The 15934-nt window shown below is 49.8% G+C and overlaps 1 protein-coding gene and 2 pseudogenes across 3 annotated transcripts; 2 read left to right on the top strand and 1 right to left on the bottom strand.

The window, feature by feature from the left end:
* Positions 1–2344: 2344 nt before the first annotated feature.
* LOC145513716 (cytochrome c oxidase subunit 6C pseudogene) lies at positions 2345–2648 on the top strand (annotated as a pseudogene).
* Positions 2649–4012: 1364 nt separating this feature from the next.
* On the top strand, positions 4013–4519 carry LOC145515655 (large ribosomal subunit protein eL21 pseudogene; annotated as a pseudogene).
* A 2423-nt stretch (positions 4520–6942) lies between these two features.
* Positions 6943–15788, bottom strand: PPP1R14A (protein phosphatase 1 regulatory inhibitor subunit 14A). 3 transcript variants are annotated; one of them, XM_081516633.1, is made up of 4 exons: positions 15552–15788; positions 13430–13510; positions 12809–12841; positions 6943–12004 (listed from the first exon to the last, which is right to left on the bottom strand). In XM_081516633.1, the coding sequence occupies exons 1-4, from the start codon at positions 15750–15752 to the stop codon at positions 11876–11878; spliced, it is 444 nt and encodes a 147-aa protein (XP_081372759.1). In that variant the 5' UTR covers positions 15753–15788; the 3' UTR covers positions 6943–11875. The 3 variants fall into 3 exon arrangements, with proteins under 3 accessions (XP_081372759.1, XP_081372760.1, XP_081372761.1); XM_081516634.1 differs by lacking the exon at positions 12809–12841 and having other exon boundaries at positions 6943–12024; positions 13426–13510; XM_081516635.1 differs by lacking the exon at positions 13430–13510.
* Positions 15789–15934: the final 146 nt, after the last annotated feature.

The raw sequence follows: 15934 nt of genomic DNA, 5'->3' as shown, positions 1-15934 counted from the left end.
TCCTTTAGGATTGACTGGTTTGATCTCCTTGCTCTCGAAGGGACTCGCGAGAGTCTTCTCCAGCACCACAATTTGAAAGCATCAATTCTTAATGCTCAGCCTTCTTTATAGCACCTACTAGACAGACGAAACTCAGAAAGCAGGATCATGTCAGGTGGTAGAGGAAGTGTAGAGACCCAGAAACCCTCACTCGTGGGGCGGGGCGGGGGGGGGGTACTATTAGGGGAAACACTGACTGAAACTGCCCACTCTGGCCAAGCACCATAGTAACCATTTGCATGAGTTTTATGACAGGAGGTCCTAGTAAAGAACATGGAACTAACAAGCCACTACCAACTGGAAGACTTCAGGCAAAGTCAAAAGGAGACACCACATGCCTCACCACCTCCCAGAATCCTCCTTGCTGGCGTCCATCTTGGCTGAGCAATGCTTGCACCACCAGGAAGGACCCTGAGTCAAAATGATTGGCCAGAGACAACTTGGAAACTAACCCCATCACCATGAAACCCGATACTGAGACTCAAGTGGCAGAGCAGTCCTCCTGGGTTCCCTCACCCTCCTGTACTCCACCCGGGTGCTTCTTCCCAATAAAGACTTTTGGTTCATCAGCAGGTGTGTCTCCTCAGACAATTCATTTTCGAGGGTTAGACAAAAGCCCCCTTTTGGGCCCCCTCCACTGATACAAGATCTAGAGTGATTCCCCCACATTCTGTAAACAGCTTCTCTATGAGGTTATCTTATTCAGGTTATCTTTATCTGATTGGCCTTATGTTTCCTCTTGGGGCCATGATTGATACAGCCAAGTCCGCCTCAAGCCAGTGGTACACTTAGAGGTCCACACACAGGACCAGGAGTACAGTTGTACAAGCATCATTGGTTCTTTTGTGTCTCCGGTGACCCAGTCCTTATGATGATTTCATTACCATGACAGTTGATGCAAGCTGCCAGCAGACTGTGTATATCACAGCCACCCAAGTCAATCTGTTTTCTCATTCCAGCTGCTTTCTTAAATTGTGGCCCATGCTTGGGCACTTACACATTCAGCATGTAAACTGAACTTACAGCCAATTACTGTATTTGTTCCCAGGGGAAAGTACCCTATGAGGGTGTATGCTTAGCATTCAGTCCTTGGGGGTCTCTGATCTGACCAGATAGCTAACCCTTAGGAAAGATCCTGTTTTTTTAGACTCTCAGACATGGAGAATAGACTTGTGGTTGCCAGTGGGGAGGGGAGGGATGGGTGGATTGGGAGTTTGGGATTAGCAGATGCAAACTATTATATATAGAGTGGATAAACAACAAAGTTCTATTGTATAGCACAGGGAACTCTATTCAATATCCTGTGGTAAACCATAATGAAAACAAATTTTGAAGTTTATATATATATATATATATATGTATATATATATATATATAAATCACTTTGCTGCACAACAGAAATTAACACAACAGTGTTAAACTATACTTAAACTTAAAAAAAAAAGAAATTCCTCCTGGTCACAGTGATTGGTTCAGAGACAGGACAGGACCTTGCTTTACCAATCATGGTTGTTCCCTGGGATTTTTCACAGTGGACCTAAGTAGAGAGGTCTTTAGTTCAGGTACACCATGAAGTCTGTGGCTTGCAACCAAAAAATCCTGATGGACACAGTCTAAGTCTCAAGTCTCTTATTTATCCATTCATTCACTGATTCAGCAAATGAGTGCCAACTATGTGTCCATGTTGGGCTTCCCTGGTGGCTCAGATGATAAAGAATGCACCTGAATGGAGGAGATGCAGGAGACGCAGGTTTGATCCTTAGGTTGAGAAGTTCCCCTGGAGAAGGGAATGGCAACCCACTCCAGTATTCTTACCTGGAGAACTCCATGGACAGAGGAGTCTGGGGGGCTACAGTCCATGGAGTTGCAAAGAATCAGACAACTGAGCAACTAACACTTTCACTTTTACCGTATGTCCATGTTGGGCCCCAGGGCTACAGCAGTGAGTGAATCACCACCCTCATGTTGGGAGTATGAGAATGTTCAGTCATGGGAGACTGCATTCTTTGCTACAGGGGGGAAGCAGGTCTTAGAAAAAGTCAGAGAGACAGCCCAGTCCATGTTTAGTAGAGTGGCAGCTGTCTTGTGGTTAAGAGTTTGGGCTCAGGAGTCAGACTGCCTGAGTCTGACTCTCTTCACAAATGACTGGCCCTCACTGTGCCCCAATTTCCTCATCTGTAAAATGGAATCATAATAAGACACACTTCATCCATTTAATCATCTCTTCTATAAATATTTACCAAGGTCCATTTCTCCACCTGTCTGGAAGGATGTTGTTGTTGAGTTGTCAAGGAGAAAAACTACCATGGCTTCCAGTTCTTTGACAAAACCTCAGATGTGTGGCCTTCTGGCCAATATCTGCGATTTCATATCCTTGGATTATTCACTGTCTCCTTGGGAGTTGCAACTTTCTATAAGCTTGCTGTGGTTGAATAAGGAAAGAAGGTATATGCAGAGTTCTGCAAAATTATAACTTCATAAAAGCTTTTGAGATCAGGAAGACTGGTATCTTTCAGAGTGCAATGGGATTTTGGAATAGAAAGAATTTCTTTGGGTGGCGTTCCATGGAAGTTTGCCACTTGCCTGTGTTCCTGAACTACGAACTATGAATATCTGGGCTAAGGAATAGTTTCTCTAGATAAATAAATGATTACCAAATACTTTGCAAAAAAAAAAAAAAGAGTTTAACAAGTACCTATCCTGTGTCAGATGCTGTTTTAAGGATGAAGAACCCTGCAGGAAAAGAAAGAAAGAAAGCAGACAAAAATCACTGCTCTCCTGGAGCTGATATACGAGAGGGAATTGTCGACTTAAAAGATGCACAACCTGAGAGTTGCAATTTAAGTTTTATTTGGGGCAAAATGAGGACTGCAGCCCAGGAGACAGCGCTTCAGATGGCTCTGAGAGAGGGCTCCAAAGAGTGAGTGGGGAAGGTCAATATATAAGATTTTGGTGAAGGGGGAGTTCAATGAAATCAAGCGCTTACTTTACAAAAGGTTTTCTGCTGGTCATGAGGAGTCACCATGAAGGGATTCAGTGCTTTTCTAGATACAAGGGTTTCCCTGGTGGCTCAGTGGTAGAGACTCTGCCTGCCAATCCAGGAGACACAGGTTTGATTCCTGAGTCGGGAATATCCCCTGGAGAAGGAAGTGGCAACCCATTCCAGTATTCTTGCCTGAGGAATCCCATGGACAGAGGAGCCTGGCGGGCTATGGACCATGGGGTCCGAAAAAGTCGGACAGGACTGAGAGACTCAACAGCAACAAAAAGGATTAGGATCATGAAATCAGTTCCTGAGAATATCTAACTATCTAAAGACCTGTTCACCAGTTTCCCTGGAGCACAGAGTGTCTTACTCTCCACCCTGAACTCCCTTCAGGGAGTGTCAAGGTCAGTAGCTGCAGTAGCACAGGGAGATGGCAAAGGCCCTTGTTGTTCAGTCGCTGGCAGTCTGTAGTTGACAGGTGTTACCTGAAAAACTGAGTTCACCTCCTGGTGGGTATTGAGCCAAAAGATACGACTAAGCCAGAGCAAGGGAAAAGGAAGGATTTATTATGACTTTCATTCCAATCCCAAAGAAAGGCAATGCCAAAGAATGCTCAAACTACTGCACAATTGCACTCATCTCATATGCTAATAAAGTAATGCTCAAAATTCTCCAAGCCAGGCTTCAATAGTACATGAACCATGAAATTCCAGATGTTCAAGCTGGATTTAGAAAAGACAGAGGAACCAGAGATCAAATTGCCAACATCCGCTGGATCATAGAAAAAGCAAGAGAGTTCCATAAAAACATCTATTTCTGCTTTACTGACTATGCCAAAACCTTTGACTGTGTGGACAAAAACAAACTCTGGGAAATTCTTAAAGAGATGGGAATACCAAACCACCTGACCTGCCTCTTGAGAAATCTGTACGCAGGTCAGGAAGCAACAGTTAGAACTGGACATGGGCTTTTTTTCGGCCAGAACCGCCATCTTCCAGTAATTCACCAAAATGACCAACACAAAGGGAAAGAGGAGGGGCACCCGCTACACGTTCTCTAGGCCTTTGAGAAAACGTGGAGTTGTTCCTTTGGCCACATACATGCGAATCTACAAGAAGGGTGATATTGTAGATATCAAGGGAATGGGTACTGTTCAAAAAGGAATGCCCCACAAATGTTAACCATGGCAAAACTGGGAGAGTCTACAATGTTACCCAGCATGCTGTTGGCATCAATGTAAATAAACAAGTTAAGGGCAAGATTCTTGCCAAGAGAATTAATGTGCATATCGAACATATTAAGCACTCTAAGAGCCAAGATAGCTTCCTGAAACGTGTGAAGGAAAATGGTCAGAAAAAGAAGGAAGCCAAAGAGAAAGGAACTTGGGTTCAGCTGAAGCGCCAGCCTGCTCCACTCAGAGAAGCACACTTCGTGAGAACCAATGGAAAGGAGCCCGAGCTGTTGGAGCCCATTCCCTATGAATTCATGGCCTGATGGGTGTAAAAATAAAGATCTGGACTGTCAAAAAAAGAACTGGACATGGAAAAACAGACTGGTTCCAAATAGGGAAAGGAGTACATCAAGGCTATATATTGTCACACTGCTTATTTAACTTACATGCAAAGTACATCATGAGAAAAGCTGAGCTGGATGAAGCACAAACTGGAATCAAGATCACTGGGAGAAATATCAATAACCTCAGATATGCAGATGACACCACCCTTATGGCAGAAAGTAAAGAACTAAAGAGACTCTTGATGAAAGTGAAAGAGGAGAGTGAAAAAGTTGGCTTAAAACTCAACATTCAGAAAACTAAGATTATGGCATCCAGTCCCATCACTTCATGGCAAATAGATGGGGAAACAGCAGAAACAGTGGCAGACTTTATTTTGGGGGGCTCCAAAATCACTGCAAATGGTGACTGCAGCCATGAAATTAAAAGACGCTTACTCCTTGGGAGAAAAGTTATAACTAACCTAGACAGCATATTAAAAAGCAGAGATGTTACTTTGCCAACAAACATCCTTCTAGTCAAGGCTATGGTTTTTCCATCAATCATGTGAGGATGTGAGAGTTGGACTATAAAGAAAGCTGAGTGCCAAAAAATTGATGCTTTTGAACTATGGTGTTGGAGAAGACTCTTGAGAGTCCCTTGCACTGCAAGAAGATCCAACAGTCAATCCTAAAGGAAATCAGTCCTGAATATTCATTGGAAGGACTGATGTTGAAGCTGAAACTCTAATACTTTGGCCACCTGATGCAAAGAGCTGACTCATTTGAAAAGACCCTGATGCTGGGAAAGATTGAGGGCAGGAGGAGAAGGGGACGACAGAGGATGAGATGGTTGGATGGCATCACTGACTCAATGGACATGAGTTTGAGTAAACTCTGGGAGCTGGTGATGAACAGGGAGGCCTGGTGTGCTGCGGCCCATGGGGTCGCAAAGAGTCGGACATGACTGAGCGACTGAACTGAACTGAACTGAACAGCAGTAAGGAGAACACAAGGGATCTCTCCCAAGACAGTGTCTCCTCAAACAGTAAAATTGGGAAAGTTTTAAGCTAAGGGTGCTTGCATACTCAAGAAGGGATTTGGGTGGCCAACAGAATCCAGGCTTTAGTTGATTAAAGTTACAAAGGTCAGAAAAGGTCAACGTCATCATCCCTGAGGTTCTGATCTGGCGGTTGAGCAATTCAGGCTAATCTTTACCATTGAAATAGAACTGAGAGTCTTTACCACTGATACATTATCTTTGCTATTGTTACTTGTCTTGCATGCTAACCCTCCTTTGTTTCTGCATTCTTTTATTCCCTAAAGGGATTACTGAGAACTATTCAAGGGCAAGCCTTGTGGTTGGGCTCAGATCACAAAAGGACTTCTCAGGTCAAAAATGGATTCTCAGGCTTCCATGGTGGCTCAGTGGTAAAGAATCTACCTGCCAATGTAGAAGACAAGGGTCCAATCCGTGGTCCGGGAAGATTGCACTTGCTGAGGAGCAACTAAGCCTGTGTGTGCTCCACACCATTGAGCTTATGCTCTAGAGCCTGGGAGCTGCAACTCCTGAGCCCACACACCCTAGGGCCCCTGCTCCACAGCAAGAGAAGTCACCGAGATGAGAAGCCTGAGCACCCCAACTGGAAAGTAGCCCTTGCTTGCCGCAACTACAGAAAAGCCCACGCAGCAACAAAGACCCAGCACAGCCAAAAATAACTAAATAAATGAATGAATTTGTTTTTAAATGGCTTCTCTTGTGTCAGGAAAGCCATGCCTCATTCTCTTTCTCCAGGGACCCTCTACCCTATCTGCTTACAAGAGGAGACAGACAAGAAACGTATGTTTTGAAGTTTCATGGAGAATTGTGCTTGTGACCAAGATGGAATAACAGGGACTGGATTTGTTTTACTGCCTGAGGCAAGCAAAATCACAAAAACAGACAAATACTGGAGGAGAAAATGGCAACCCTCTCCAGTAGTCTTGCCTGGGAAGTCCCATGGACAGAGGAGCCTGGTGGTCCTGTCTGTGAGTCTCTTCTGTTTCTTTGCTGTATTCATCTGTTGCTGCATAAATGCCATTTATTTATTTTTGGCCGCACCTGTTGACATGTGGGTGGGATCCTATTTACCTGACCAGGGATCAAACCCAAGTCCCCTGCATTGGAAGTATGGAGTCCCAACCACTGGACCACCAGAGAAATCCCCAGAGTTTGCATTTCTCTGGTTTTGCAATATGGCTAATATTTGGTAGAGCAAGCCCTCTTCTCTTTCCTCTCCAATGCTGACTTAGTTATTCCTCCATACAGCTTCCCAGGTGGCCCTACTGGTAAAGAACCTGCCTACCATGAAGGAGACAACGTGATTCGATCCCTGGGTCATGTAGGGTATAGTTCAGGCGAGGCAGAAAAGGAAAGACGACCTCAATGGAAGTAGGTTACCTTTATTCAGGCAAGGAGGGGTGACAGTCAGCCTAACGACCGGGCTGAGTGCCGAGAGGGATCAGGGGGGCTCCATATTTATAGGGGGTTTATGGAAGGTTTCTGGACAGGGGGTGATAAGTCTTCTGGGCAGGTGTAGGGGGTGGAAGGTTTTCAGACAGGAGGTGATAAGTCTTCTGGGCAGGTGTAAGGGGTGGAAGGTTTCTGGACAGGGGGTGGTAAATCTCAGATAGATGCAACCAGCCTGGAGCATCAGGGTGGGACCTAAAGTTCTGTTTTGTTTTCTCTGAAGTTAGATGATTCAGCAAGGGCCTTTGAGACTTGTTTTCTTTTCTAGGCCCAAAAGACTCCTTCAGGTCGGGAGGATCCTCTGGAGGAGGGCATGGCAACCAACTCCAGTATTCTTGCCTGAGAAATCCCATGGACAAAGGAGCCTGGCAAGCTACAGTCCATAGTGTCTAAGAGTTGGACACGACTGAAGTGACTCAGCATGTATGTATGCATTCCTCCATACAAATTTTAGAATAGCTTTTATCAAGTACCTCAAAAAAATCCATCCAGAATTCTGATTGAAGTTGCTTTGAATTTATTGACTAATTTGGGGAGAATTGACATGTGGATAATACTAAGATATCTTATGCAAAGGCATGGATAGTCTCATTTTTTTCCACATTATCTTCTATATCCTTTATTGGCATGTTGATGCTTTTTCCATCAAGGACTTATATATCTTTAAGGTGTTAAATCAACTATAGTTTTTGTAGTTACTGAGAGCCAAACAAGTTTGTTTTGCTTTTTGATGCTGGATCTCTGGAACACATTTTTTAAATAATGTTTTATTGGTTATGGCAGTGTTAGTGAAATGACATTGATTCTTGTAGGCTTATCTTGTATCAACCATGATACACCTTTTGTGAATAGCCTTACTGCCCTCTTTATTATAAAGGCGAGTAGTATTTCTAAAACATTTTAGCCAATTAACAATCATATCATTAGTGTGATCCCATTTCTAATATTTATCATTCTATTAGGAAAGCCTCTGGTGTTAATCAAAGATGGGCGAGTGCTTTGCAGTAGCAATCTCTGCTGCTGCTGCTGCTGCTGCTAAGTAAGCAATCTCTGCAGCCAGCTCTTAATTAAATGCTGGCTGAGCCCCATGGAGTAACTGACCTTTGGGGTGTAGTTTAAAACAAGTCACGTAGCCACGAGGGGGCGCTAAGGCTTCACGTCTAGGAGGGCTACTATGCGCGGAGACTGTGGTCACCAGGAGGCGCTGTTATTGGCCCAGTACCTACCGGGTTCCAGGCGCTGCTCCTGACATTAGGAATACCGCTGGGTCTGCTGCTGTTGCTGCTAAGTCGCTTCAGTCGTGGGTCTAGGGAGCTAATATTCTGAAAGAGGGGGAAGGTAGGGGGCTTCCCTGGTGTCTCAGTGGTAAAGAATCCGCCTGCAAAGCCGGAGACGCAAAAGGCACAGGTTCGATTCTTGGGTTGGGAAGATCCCCTGGAGGAGGGCATGGGAACAAAACACCTCTTCCATGGACAGAGGAGCCTCATGGGCTACAGCCCACAGGGTCACAAAGAGTTGGACACGACAAAAGCGACTGAGCAATCGACCAGGGAGGGTAGACAGAAAATAAACTAAAATTTCAGGGTGTGATAAATCCTGTGGAGAAAATTTATTGTGACAGGATAGCGATAGTGTGGCTCCTTAGATAAAGGGCTCAAGGACACCTGTCTGTAATTACATCTAAATGATGAGGGATTCTGAGTAGAGTGCTCGGGCAGAGAAACATCTGAGAGTCTAGGAGGGGAAGAGCCTCCTGGAAGTGAGAGTGAGGGAGGGAAAGAGGAGGGATGAAGGCAGAGTGATGACAGGGCCAGAGGGGTGGAGAGCGGAGGGTGGAGGGTTTCTCTTCTGAAGCCAAAAGAAGCCCATGGAGGGAGCAAGGTGGAAGGAGACTAACAAATAAGAGGGACTTCCCTGAAGGTCCGGTGGTTTGAGCTCTGCTTTAATTGCTGACCCCCGGATTCAATCCCTGGTCGGGGAACCAAGACCTCACAACCTGAGAGGTGAAGCCAAAATTAAAAAAAAAAGAGAGAGAGAGAGAGTGAGAAAAAGCATTATTTGGCTGATAAGTGAGAAACAAGATCACAGATCCCTGGGAGGCAGAGTGAGGAGGTGAGTGTGGCAATAATGCAAGCCTGGTAGGCCAGGTAGTGTGTCTTTTGTGACTTTTCCTTAACACAGGGGCTGTGATTCAGTGTCCCCGGGGACATTTTGCTGGCCAGGGATGGTGGCTGTAAGGAGCTAATGGTTCAGTCTTCCCCCCAATGATAAGGTTGATCATAAAGCTTATTATGTGCCCTGGCGCTAGTCTATGATCGAAGCATTTAAACTTCACAACCACCCTGGGAGGCAGGTACTATTATCATCATCTTCATTTTACAGATGTGGACACTTGGAGCATGTGGACACAGAGGGGTTAAGTGATCTGCACTAGACCACACAGCTACAAAGTAGAACAGATGGCCTTTGAATCCAGGCATTAACCCCAGAGCTCATGCTGTTACCCACCATGCTATGCTGCTTCCCGATCCTTTTGTTGTAGCCATGTTCTCAAATTGTATTGCCCTTTATTTTATGTTTAAAAATTTTTTGGCTGCACCACACAGCATGTGGGACCTCGTTCCCTGACCAGGCCCCTGCATTAGAAGCATGGAGTCTTAACCACTGGAATGCCAAGGAATTCCCTGCATTGCCCTTTGGATAGGCTATTTCAGAGAGCTGTTAGCAGTCACTAGCACCTTAGTATGAATTAGTGCACCTCTTCTTGCCCCTGAAGAACTGCAATTTATGTTAAAGCTATGGCTTATAAGGGCACTGTAATGAAGTAGTTGGGTTCTGGAGTCATAATGCCTAGGATTGAAACCACGTGCCACTTCCCAGCTGAGTGACTTGGGGCAGCTGACATCACTATCTGGGCCTCAGTTTCCTCATTGGTGAAGTCCCCACTTTACCAATGAGGAAACTGAGAGGCCCAACACATGGCACACCCAAGACTTTGCTTGGATGCCAGGAGGGATTCCTCCCTCACACTCTGTATCCAGTTGTGTGGCGGGGAGACACTGGAAGCCTGAGGTCTGTCTGCACAGGGACAGCAAGGTCACCTGAAAGGCTGGACAGACCAGGTGCTCCTGGATATTCCTCTTCTCCAGGGTCAGCTTCTCTTCCTGCCAGACAGGAACTCAGACCCCTAGGAAGGGCACCTAATCTTGGCAGGGCTGCTGGGTGGCACTGAATGGGCATAGGGGTTGAGGCGCAAATTTTGGTTAGTAGGGGTGAGATGGGAGAGATGCTTTGTCCCTACAGGCTAGGGATGAGTCCAGACACTCAGCTCCATGACCAGCGCTGGATCCAGAGAGGGCCAGAAGGTCACAAAGCAGCTCTAGCCCGACCCCAGTGCTAAACACAGCCACAGCCACACCCCCATCTCTGACTGTACATGGTTGGGACAGATGGTACAAACAGAACTATTGTTAAAATAATGAAATACTTCCACGGTCTTTGGTAAATAGCCGCTATTCACTTGATACCCTGGCCCTTCCCCTAAGACTCTTCAGGGCCTCCTATCCCCAGCATGAGCATGCCCTAGCCGAGTCGGCTTCCCTGTTTCAGTTCTGAAGGACTTGTCCATTCTGACTGATAGATGGGCCTGCCAATTATTTGGTATCTTCCCTGTCTCAGAAAGAAAGGGAAGTCGCTCAGTCGTGTCCGAATCTTTGCAACTCCCATGGACTGTATGTAGCTCACCAGGCTCCTCCATCCATGGAATTTTCCAGGCAAGAGTACTGGAGTGGGTTGCCATTTCCTTCTCCAGGGGATCTTCCTGACCCAGGGATCAAACCTAGGTATCCCATACTGCAGGCAAACGCTTTACCATCTGAGCTACCAAGGAAGCCTCTTCAGCCCCAATGTTAATCCCTTCACCCACCAGTTCAGAGTCCTCAAATATGGGTACCCCTTTCATGCAAACTCCTACACATCCTTCAAAGCCCTGCCTAAGTGTCACTTTCTTTGGGAAGCACTCCTAGATTTCTTCACCACCCCAAGAGCAAACGGCTCCTCCCACTCCCTAGGCTCCCAAGTATCTTGAACCATTCAGCACACTTTGCTCTAATCTCCTGCCCGCAGGCTCTCCTTCCCCACCACCTTGACACCAGGGACCATTTTCTGCTTGTCTCTGTGGCCTCAATACCAATGGCAGTGCTAAGCATCCAATGGTGGTGGTTTAGTCGTGTCCGACTCTTGCCACCCCGTGGACTGTAGCCTGCCAGGCTCCTCTGTCCATGGAATTTCCCAGGCAAGAATACTGGAGTGGGTTGCCATCTCCTTCTCCAGGGGATCTTCCCGACCCAGGGATAAAAGCATCCAATGAATGTGCAATAAAATCTATGGAGAGGATGAATGGTTTGTTCCGGGTACACTGCAGTCACAGCAGGCACATTCAGTCCTGGGCATCTCCTGTGGTGGTCCACAGGTGGTCCTCCCCACAGGACCCCCCTCCCACCACTGCCCACATACGGAGGCCCTGCTGGCTGGGGCTAGGCCAAGGCTGGGGGAGGCGAGGACAGGATGTGAGCCCCAGGGGTGGAAGGTCAGCAGGGCCTGTTCTCATGCTCTCTGGCTGAGGAGCTGTTCTCCATCTGTCCCGGCCAGCTGCGGAGGCCGGGGGCCCGAGGAGACGCAGCGGGAGAGAAGGAGGTGGGGGAGGCGCTCAGGGAAGCCCACAGTAACCAGGGAGAGGAAAAACAGGCACGCGGTGTTATTGTTACGGAACCATTAAATACAACTTATAAACAAGCCAGGACGGCGTTGAGTGGCGGGGAGACGGAGGAGGTCACGGAAGCCAGAGAGGGTCAGGGCGGCGCGGTCCAGGCTCGGTCCTGGCGGGGGCTCAGGCTGCCGTCGCCGGAGGGGCTGGGCTGACGGAGGCCTGGCTGCTTGTGGAGGCCTCGCAGCTTCACCAGCAGCTCCTGGACGAAGTCCTGAGGACAGGGCGAGGGGGCTGAGAACACAGGGAGGGGTGGGGCACCCCCTGGCCAGCCCAGCCCTTCTGACCTGGGACCCCTCTTTTTCCGGCTCTCTGGTCAGTGAGAGGGGATGGAGGCGGAGTTAAGGAGGGGCAGAGGCTGTAGATGGAGAACACGCCGAGGGAGACCGGAGACAGGGAGACAGACAGAAATGGAGAGAGATGCAGAGAAGAGGTGGTGAGAGAAACGAGGGGACGAAGAAAGAAGCAGAGCCACGGGGTGACATGGGGTTATTTCTCAGGCCAGGAGATTACCAGGAGGAGGGTCCCCAGGGACCAGAGGCCTGAGCCGGCTCCAGGGCAGACAGACACACAGTGACGTTTGTCCCTCAGGCAGCCCAGAGCTGGTCAGAGAAACACGAATAGTTTTCCCTTTTAAAGCCGGGAAGGAAGTGGGAGGGGTTGGGCCGCTCAGGGCCTGGAAGGCTGGGGGGCCCCTGAGAGGTGGGGAAGGGAGCCCCAGGGTGCTGCAGGCAGGGACGGGGAAGAGAGGCAGAGACAGGAGACAGATGGGGGAGCGTCTCAGCAGGGGGAGATAATGGAGCCCCAGCGGCAGATGGGCAGAGAGGGGACAGGAGTGAGGAAGACAAAAAGACACCACTGAGATGAGAAAAGGGCCCTGGGAGAAGCAGGGGCCCCAGGGTTCCCTCTGCGGGTCTGGGGCCCCACCAGCTTCCTCCCTCCTCCCAGAGACCACCCACCCCACTCCCACGGGTGCAGGGGACAGAACAGGGCCTAGAGTGGGGGACAGAAAACTCACCTCTGTGGGGTTTGTGCACGACTTTAGGAGTCCCTAAACACCCCCCCCAACAAAGAAAAAAATAGTAAATGACCAACACCTACACCCCTCCAACCCAACAAAGCCCCAAGGCAGCATGACAAATGGACGTCCAGCTGGACTTCCCACGTGGCTTCAGGGAAAGAAATAGATCTGAGCATCTCAGAGAGCTACTGGGGGCTAGGGATGAGTCCAGACACTCAGCCCCATGACCAGCCCTGGATCCAGAGAGGGCCAGAAGGTCACAAAGCATTTCCTCCCTCTAGGACCATAGAGGCCGGAAGAGCAGGGACACTGAGTGCAGACTGCGGGCTCTGACTTTCAGCTCTGCTCCTGCTGAGCTGTGTGACCCTGGGCAAGTGATTAGATGTCTCTGGGAGTCATTTTCCTTGAGTTGAAAATGGAGATAATAGTAGGATAGTAGTGCAATGGAGATAACAGCCCCTTTGGAGGGTTTTATGAGGATTAAATAAGTTACTAAGCTTAAAGCAATTGAAACAGTGCCTGGCACTGAGGGAGTGCTCAATAAACACGTTAATTATTGATACAATTTTTAGGGAGATGCAGGGGAGGGGGCTAGGTGTGGCTTTCCCTTCCACCTACCTGGATTTTCCGGCTTCTCTCCTCTTCACTCTCTAATTCCAACAATTCATCGATGTTGACCTCATCAGGCATGTCTGCCTCCTGAGCAGAGAAGGAGGGGCAGTCAGGGTCCCTTCCCTCCCTCCTTTATCTTCGTCCCAGGCTCCGGAGGAGCCCCAGCCGCCCCAGGGCCCAGCTGGCGGGTTCTGGAGCAATAATGTGGTAGTCAGGGACAGCACCGCCAAGGCGGGACATCTGGGTGTGGTGGTGGTGGGGGGGGAGTATGACAGATGGGTTGACAGAGGCCCCAGAGCCTGTACCAGCTCGGATCCTGGCCCCTGGGTCCCGGGAGTCGCAGGCCTGGCACTGCGCTCCTGCCTTGGCCCCAGTTTCCACAGTGGGAAACAGGCCTGGTCGAGTCTTGGAATGTCAGATTCTGGGATTCTGGAGAGGGGCTGGCTCTGTCCTTTCAAGGAAAAGTTTAAGCACTAGGTGGAGGGGAGGGAAGCTGGCAGGCTAGAGCCTGCTGGGGATGGCCCCTCGCCCCAGGGGACGGGGGTGGGGGGTTGGGGTCACCCCCTGGGGCCCTAGCACAACACTCAAGTCCCCAAGGTGGGTGGGTCGCTGGGATGTCACGAGCCCAATTTTGAGCGGCCAAGAAGGGGACCCTTGGGTGGCCTCTCCGGGCAAAGGGCCAAATGCAGGCTGGCTTGGTACCCCTGTGGGGGACAGATCCCAGCTGTCTGAGCAAAGAGATCCTAGAGGCTACAGTCTCTCCTCCCCCAGCAAAGTCCAGCTGACTCCACTGTGGGCTTCAGGCCTGGGCAATCCGGGGATGGTGTGTGGCATGGAGTGTCCGTAAGTGTGTTACCCACCTGCGTGAGTCTCTGTGTGAGACCAGGGCCGACAGGAGGGTGCAGAGACGTGTCATGTGTGTGTGATGTTCTTTGTGGCTCGTACAGGGGTCTGTGGTCCTAAGGGTGGGCGGTGGGTGACTCTGGCTTAGCTGTGTTTGTCTCACTGTGGCATAGGTCCATCAGTAAGTGACCACAGCTTGTGTCCCTGAGAGTCTGGCTAGCTGATGCCACCTACCACTAGCCACTGTCCATCAGTGTGAGCCCACACGTGTCTGAGGACAGAGGGACCTCGGGTCACTGCAAGAGACTGTGGCGTCTCGCACCTGAGGACAATCTCTCATCATCTGTGTGAGTGTGTGTACCTGTGACCCTGCTCTGTAGCACGTGCGTGTTGTACAAACGTGACTATAGACCATGAAATGTCATGTCTGTCTGTAGCAGTGGAGGCTGTAGCATATGCCGTGTGTGTTCACGGGCAGATGCAGTTTCTGCCTTTGTGTGGCCGGAGGAGCCCATGGCTTATGCGGTTTACTGTCTGGGTGTAGCTATAATTTCTGTTATTTTATGTCTGTGCGTGGCTGCAGCATCTATCATTGCGCTTGCAAAGTGATTATCGTTTTTTTGCTTTTAGGAGATAATGGATGGTCGTTACTTGAATCACTGGGTGTCAGGGGTAGCTGTTGTAGCTTGCACCGTCTGAGAGTTGCTACAGCTTTGCTGTATATCTATGAACAGCCATGACTGGAGTCCTTTTGTGTGGGTATAGTCGTGTTGTATCTGCATGTGGCCATGGCCTGTGTTGGGGTGACGGGGAGAGCCTGCGGCAGTCGCATAGGTTGATCTGTAAGTGCCCACCTCTTGTGTCCTGGGGAGGCTGTATGGAGTTGTTGCTTCTGTCACTGTGTCTGCGAGTGGCCACAGCCCGTCACTGAGCCTGTCTGTGAATGCCGATGCTTCCTTTGCTGTGTGCTGTGGTTGTATCTCCTCCAGACACCATGTCTATGTTTGGTTTTAAGACAGCCCCCTGCCCCCACCCTTTCTCCAGATAAGGTCACTCCAGCTCCCATATGCTAAAGCCTGGAGTTTGGACCCATGTGTGTGTCTGTGTGCACAAGCAGAGTGTCATGGAAGGTAGACGGCGTGGCCCAGGAGTCAAGGAGACTGCGTTCTCCCGTGCAAAGGAGGCTGCACCAGGGTGCATCAGCGAGAACAAACAACCAGAGTCCCCGCTCTCCCCCTACCCCCGGGGTCTCCCCATCTGTGCCCCCCACCCCTCTCCGCCTCACCCTGCCGCGGTACAGCTCCTCCAAGCGCCCGTCGATCCACTTCTCCACGTCCAGCCGCCGCTGCAGCTCCCGCCGGTCATACTTGACGGTGACGCGCGCGTGCCGCTTCTGCAGCCCTCCAGGGCTGCCCCCCGGTCCCCGGGCCCGCGATGGAGCCTGCAGCTTGCTCAGCACCCGCTTGCCCAGCCGCTGAGCTGCCATCGCGGTCCTGGCCCCGGCCCCGGCGCCGCGCTGTGCGCTTTCGCCGGGCGCCCAGGGGGCCTCTTACGGGCCGGGGCGGGGCCGGCCGGGGGCGGAGGCTCGGACTCGCAAGGGGGCCGGCCCCGCCCCGACCGCTCCGGGCCTCAGTTTCCCCGCCTGCAGCGCGAGGACTGGCCGCAGCG

This window comes from Giraffa tippelskirchi, chromosome 7 (assembly GCF_054371585.1).
Source record: "Giraffa tippelskirchi isolate mGirTip1 chromosome 7, T2T-mGirTip1v1.2.pri, whole genome shotgun sequence".
Lineage (NCBI taxonomy): Eukaryota > Metazoa > Chordata > Mammalia > Artiodactyla > Giraffidae > Giraffa > Giraffa tippelskirchi.
Note: the sequence above shows the minus strand (reverse complement) of the source record. Positions and strands in the feature narration are given on the sequence as shown.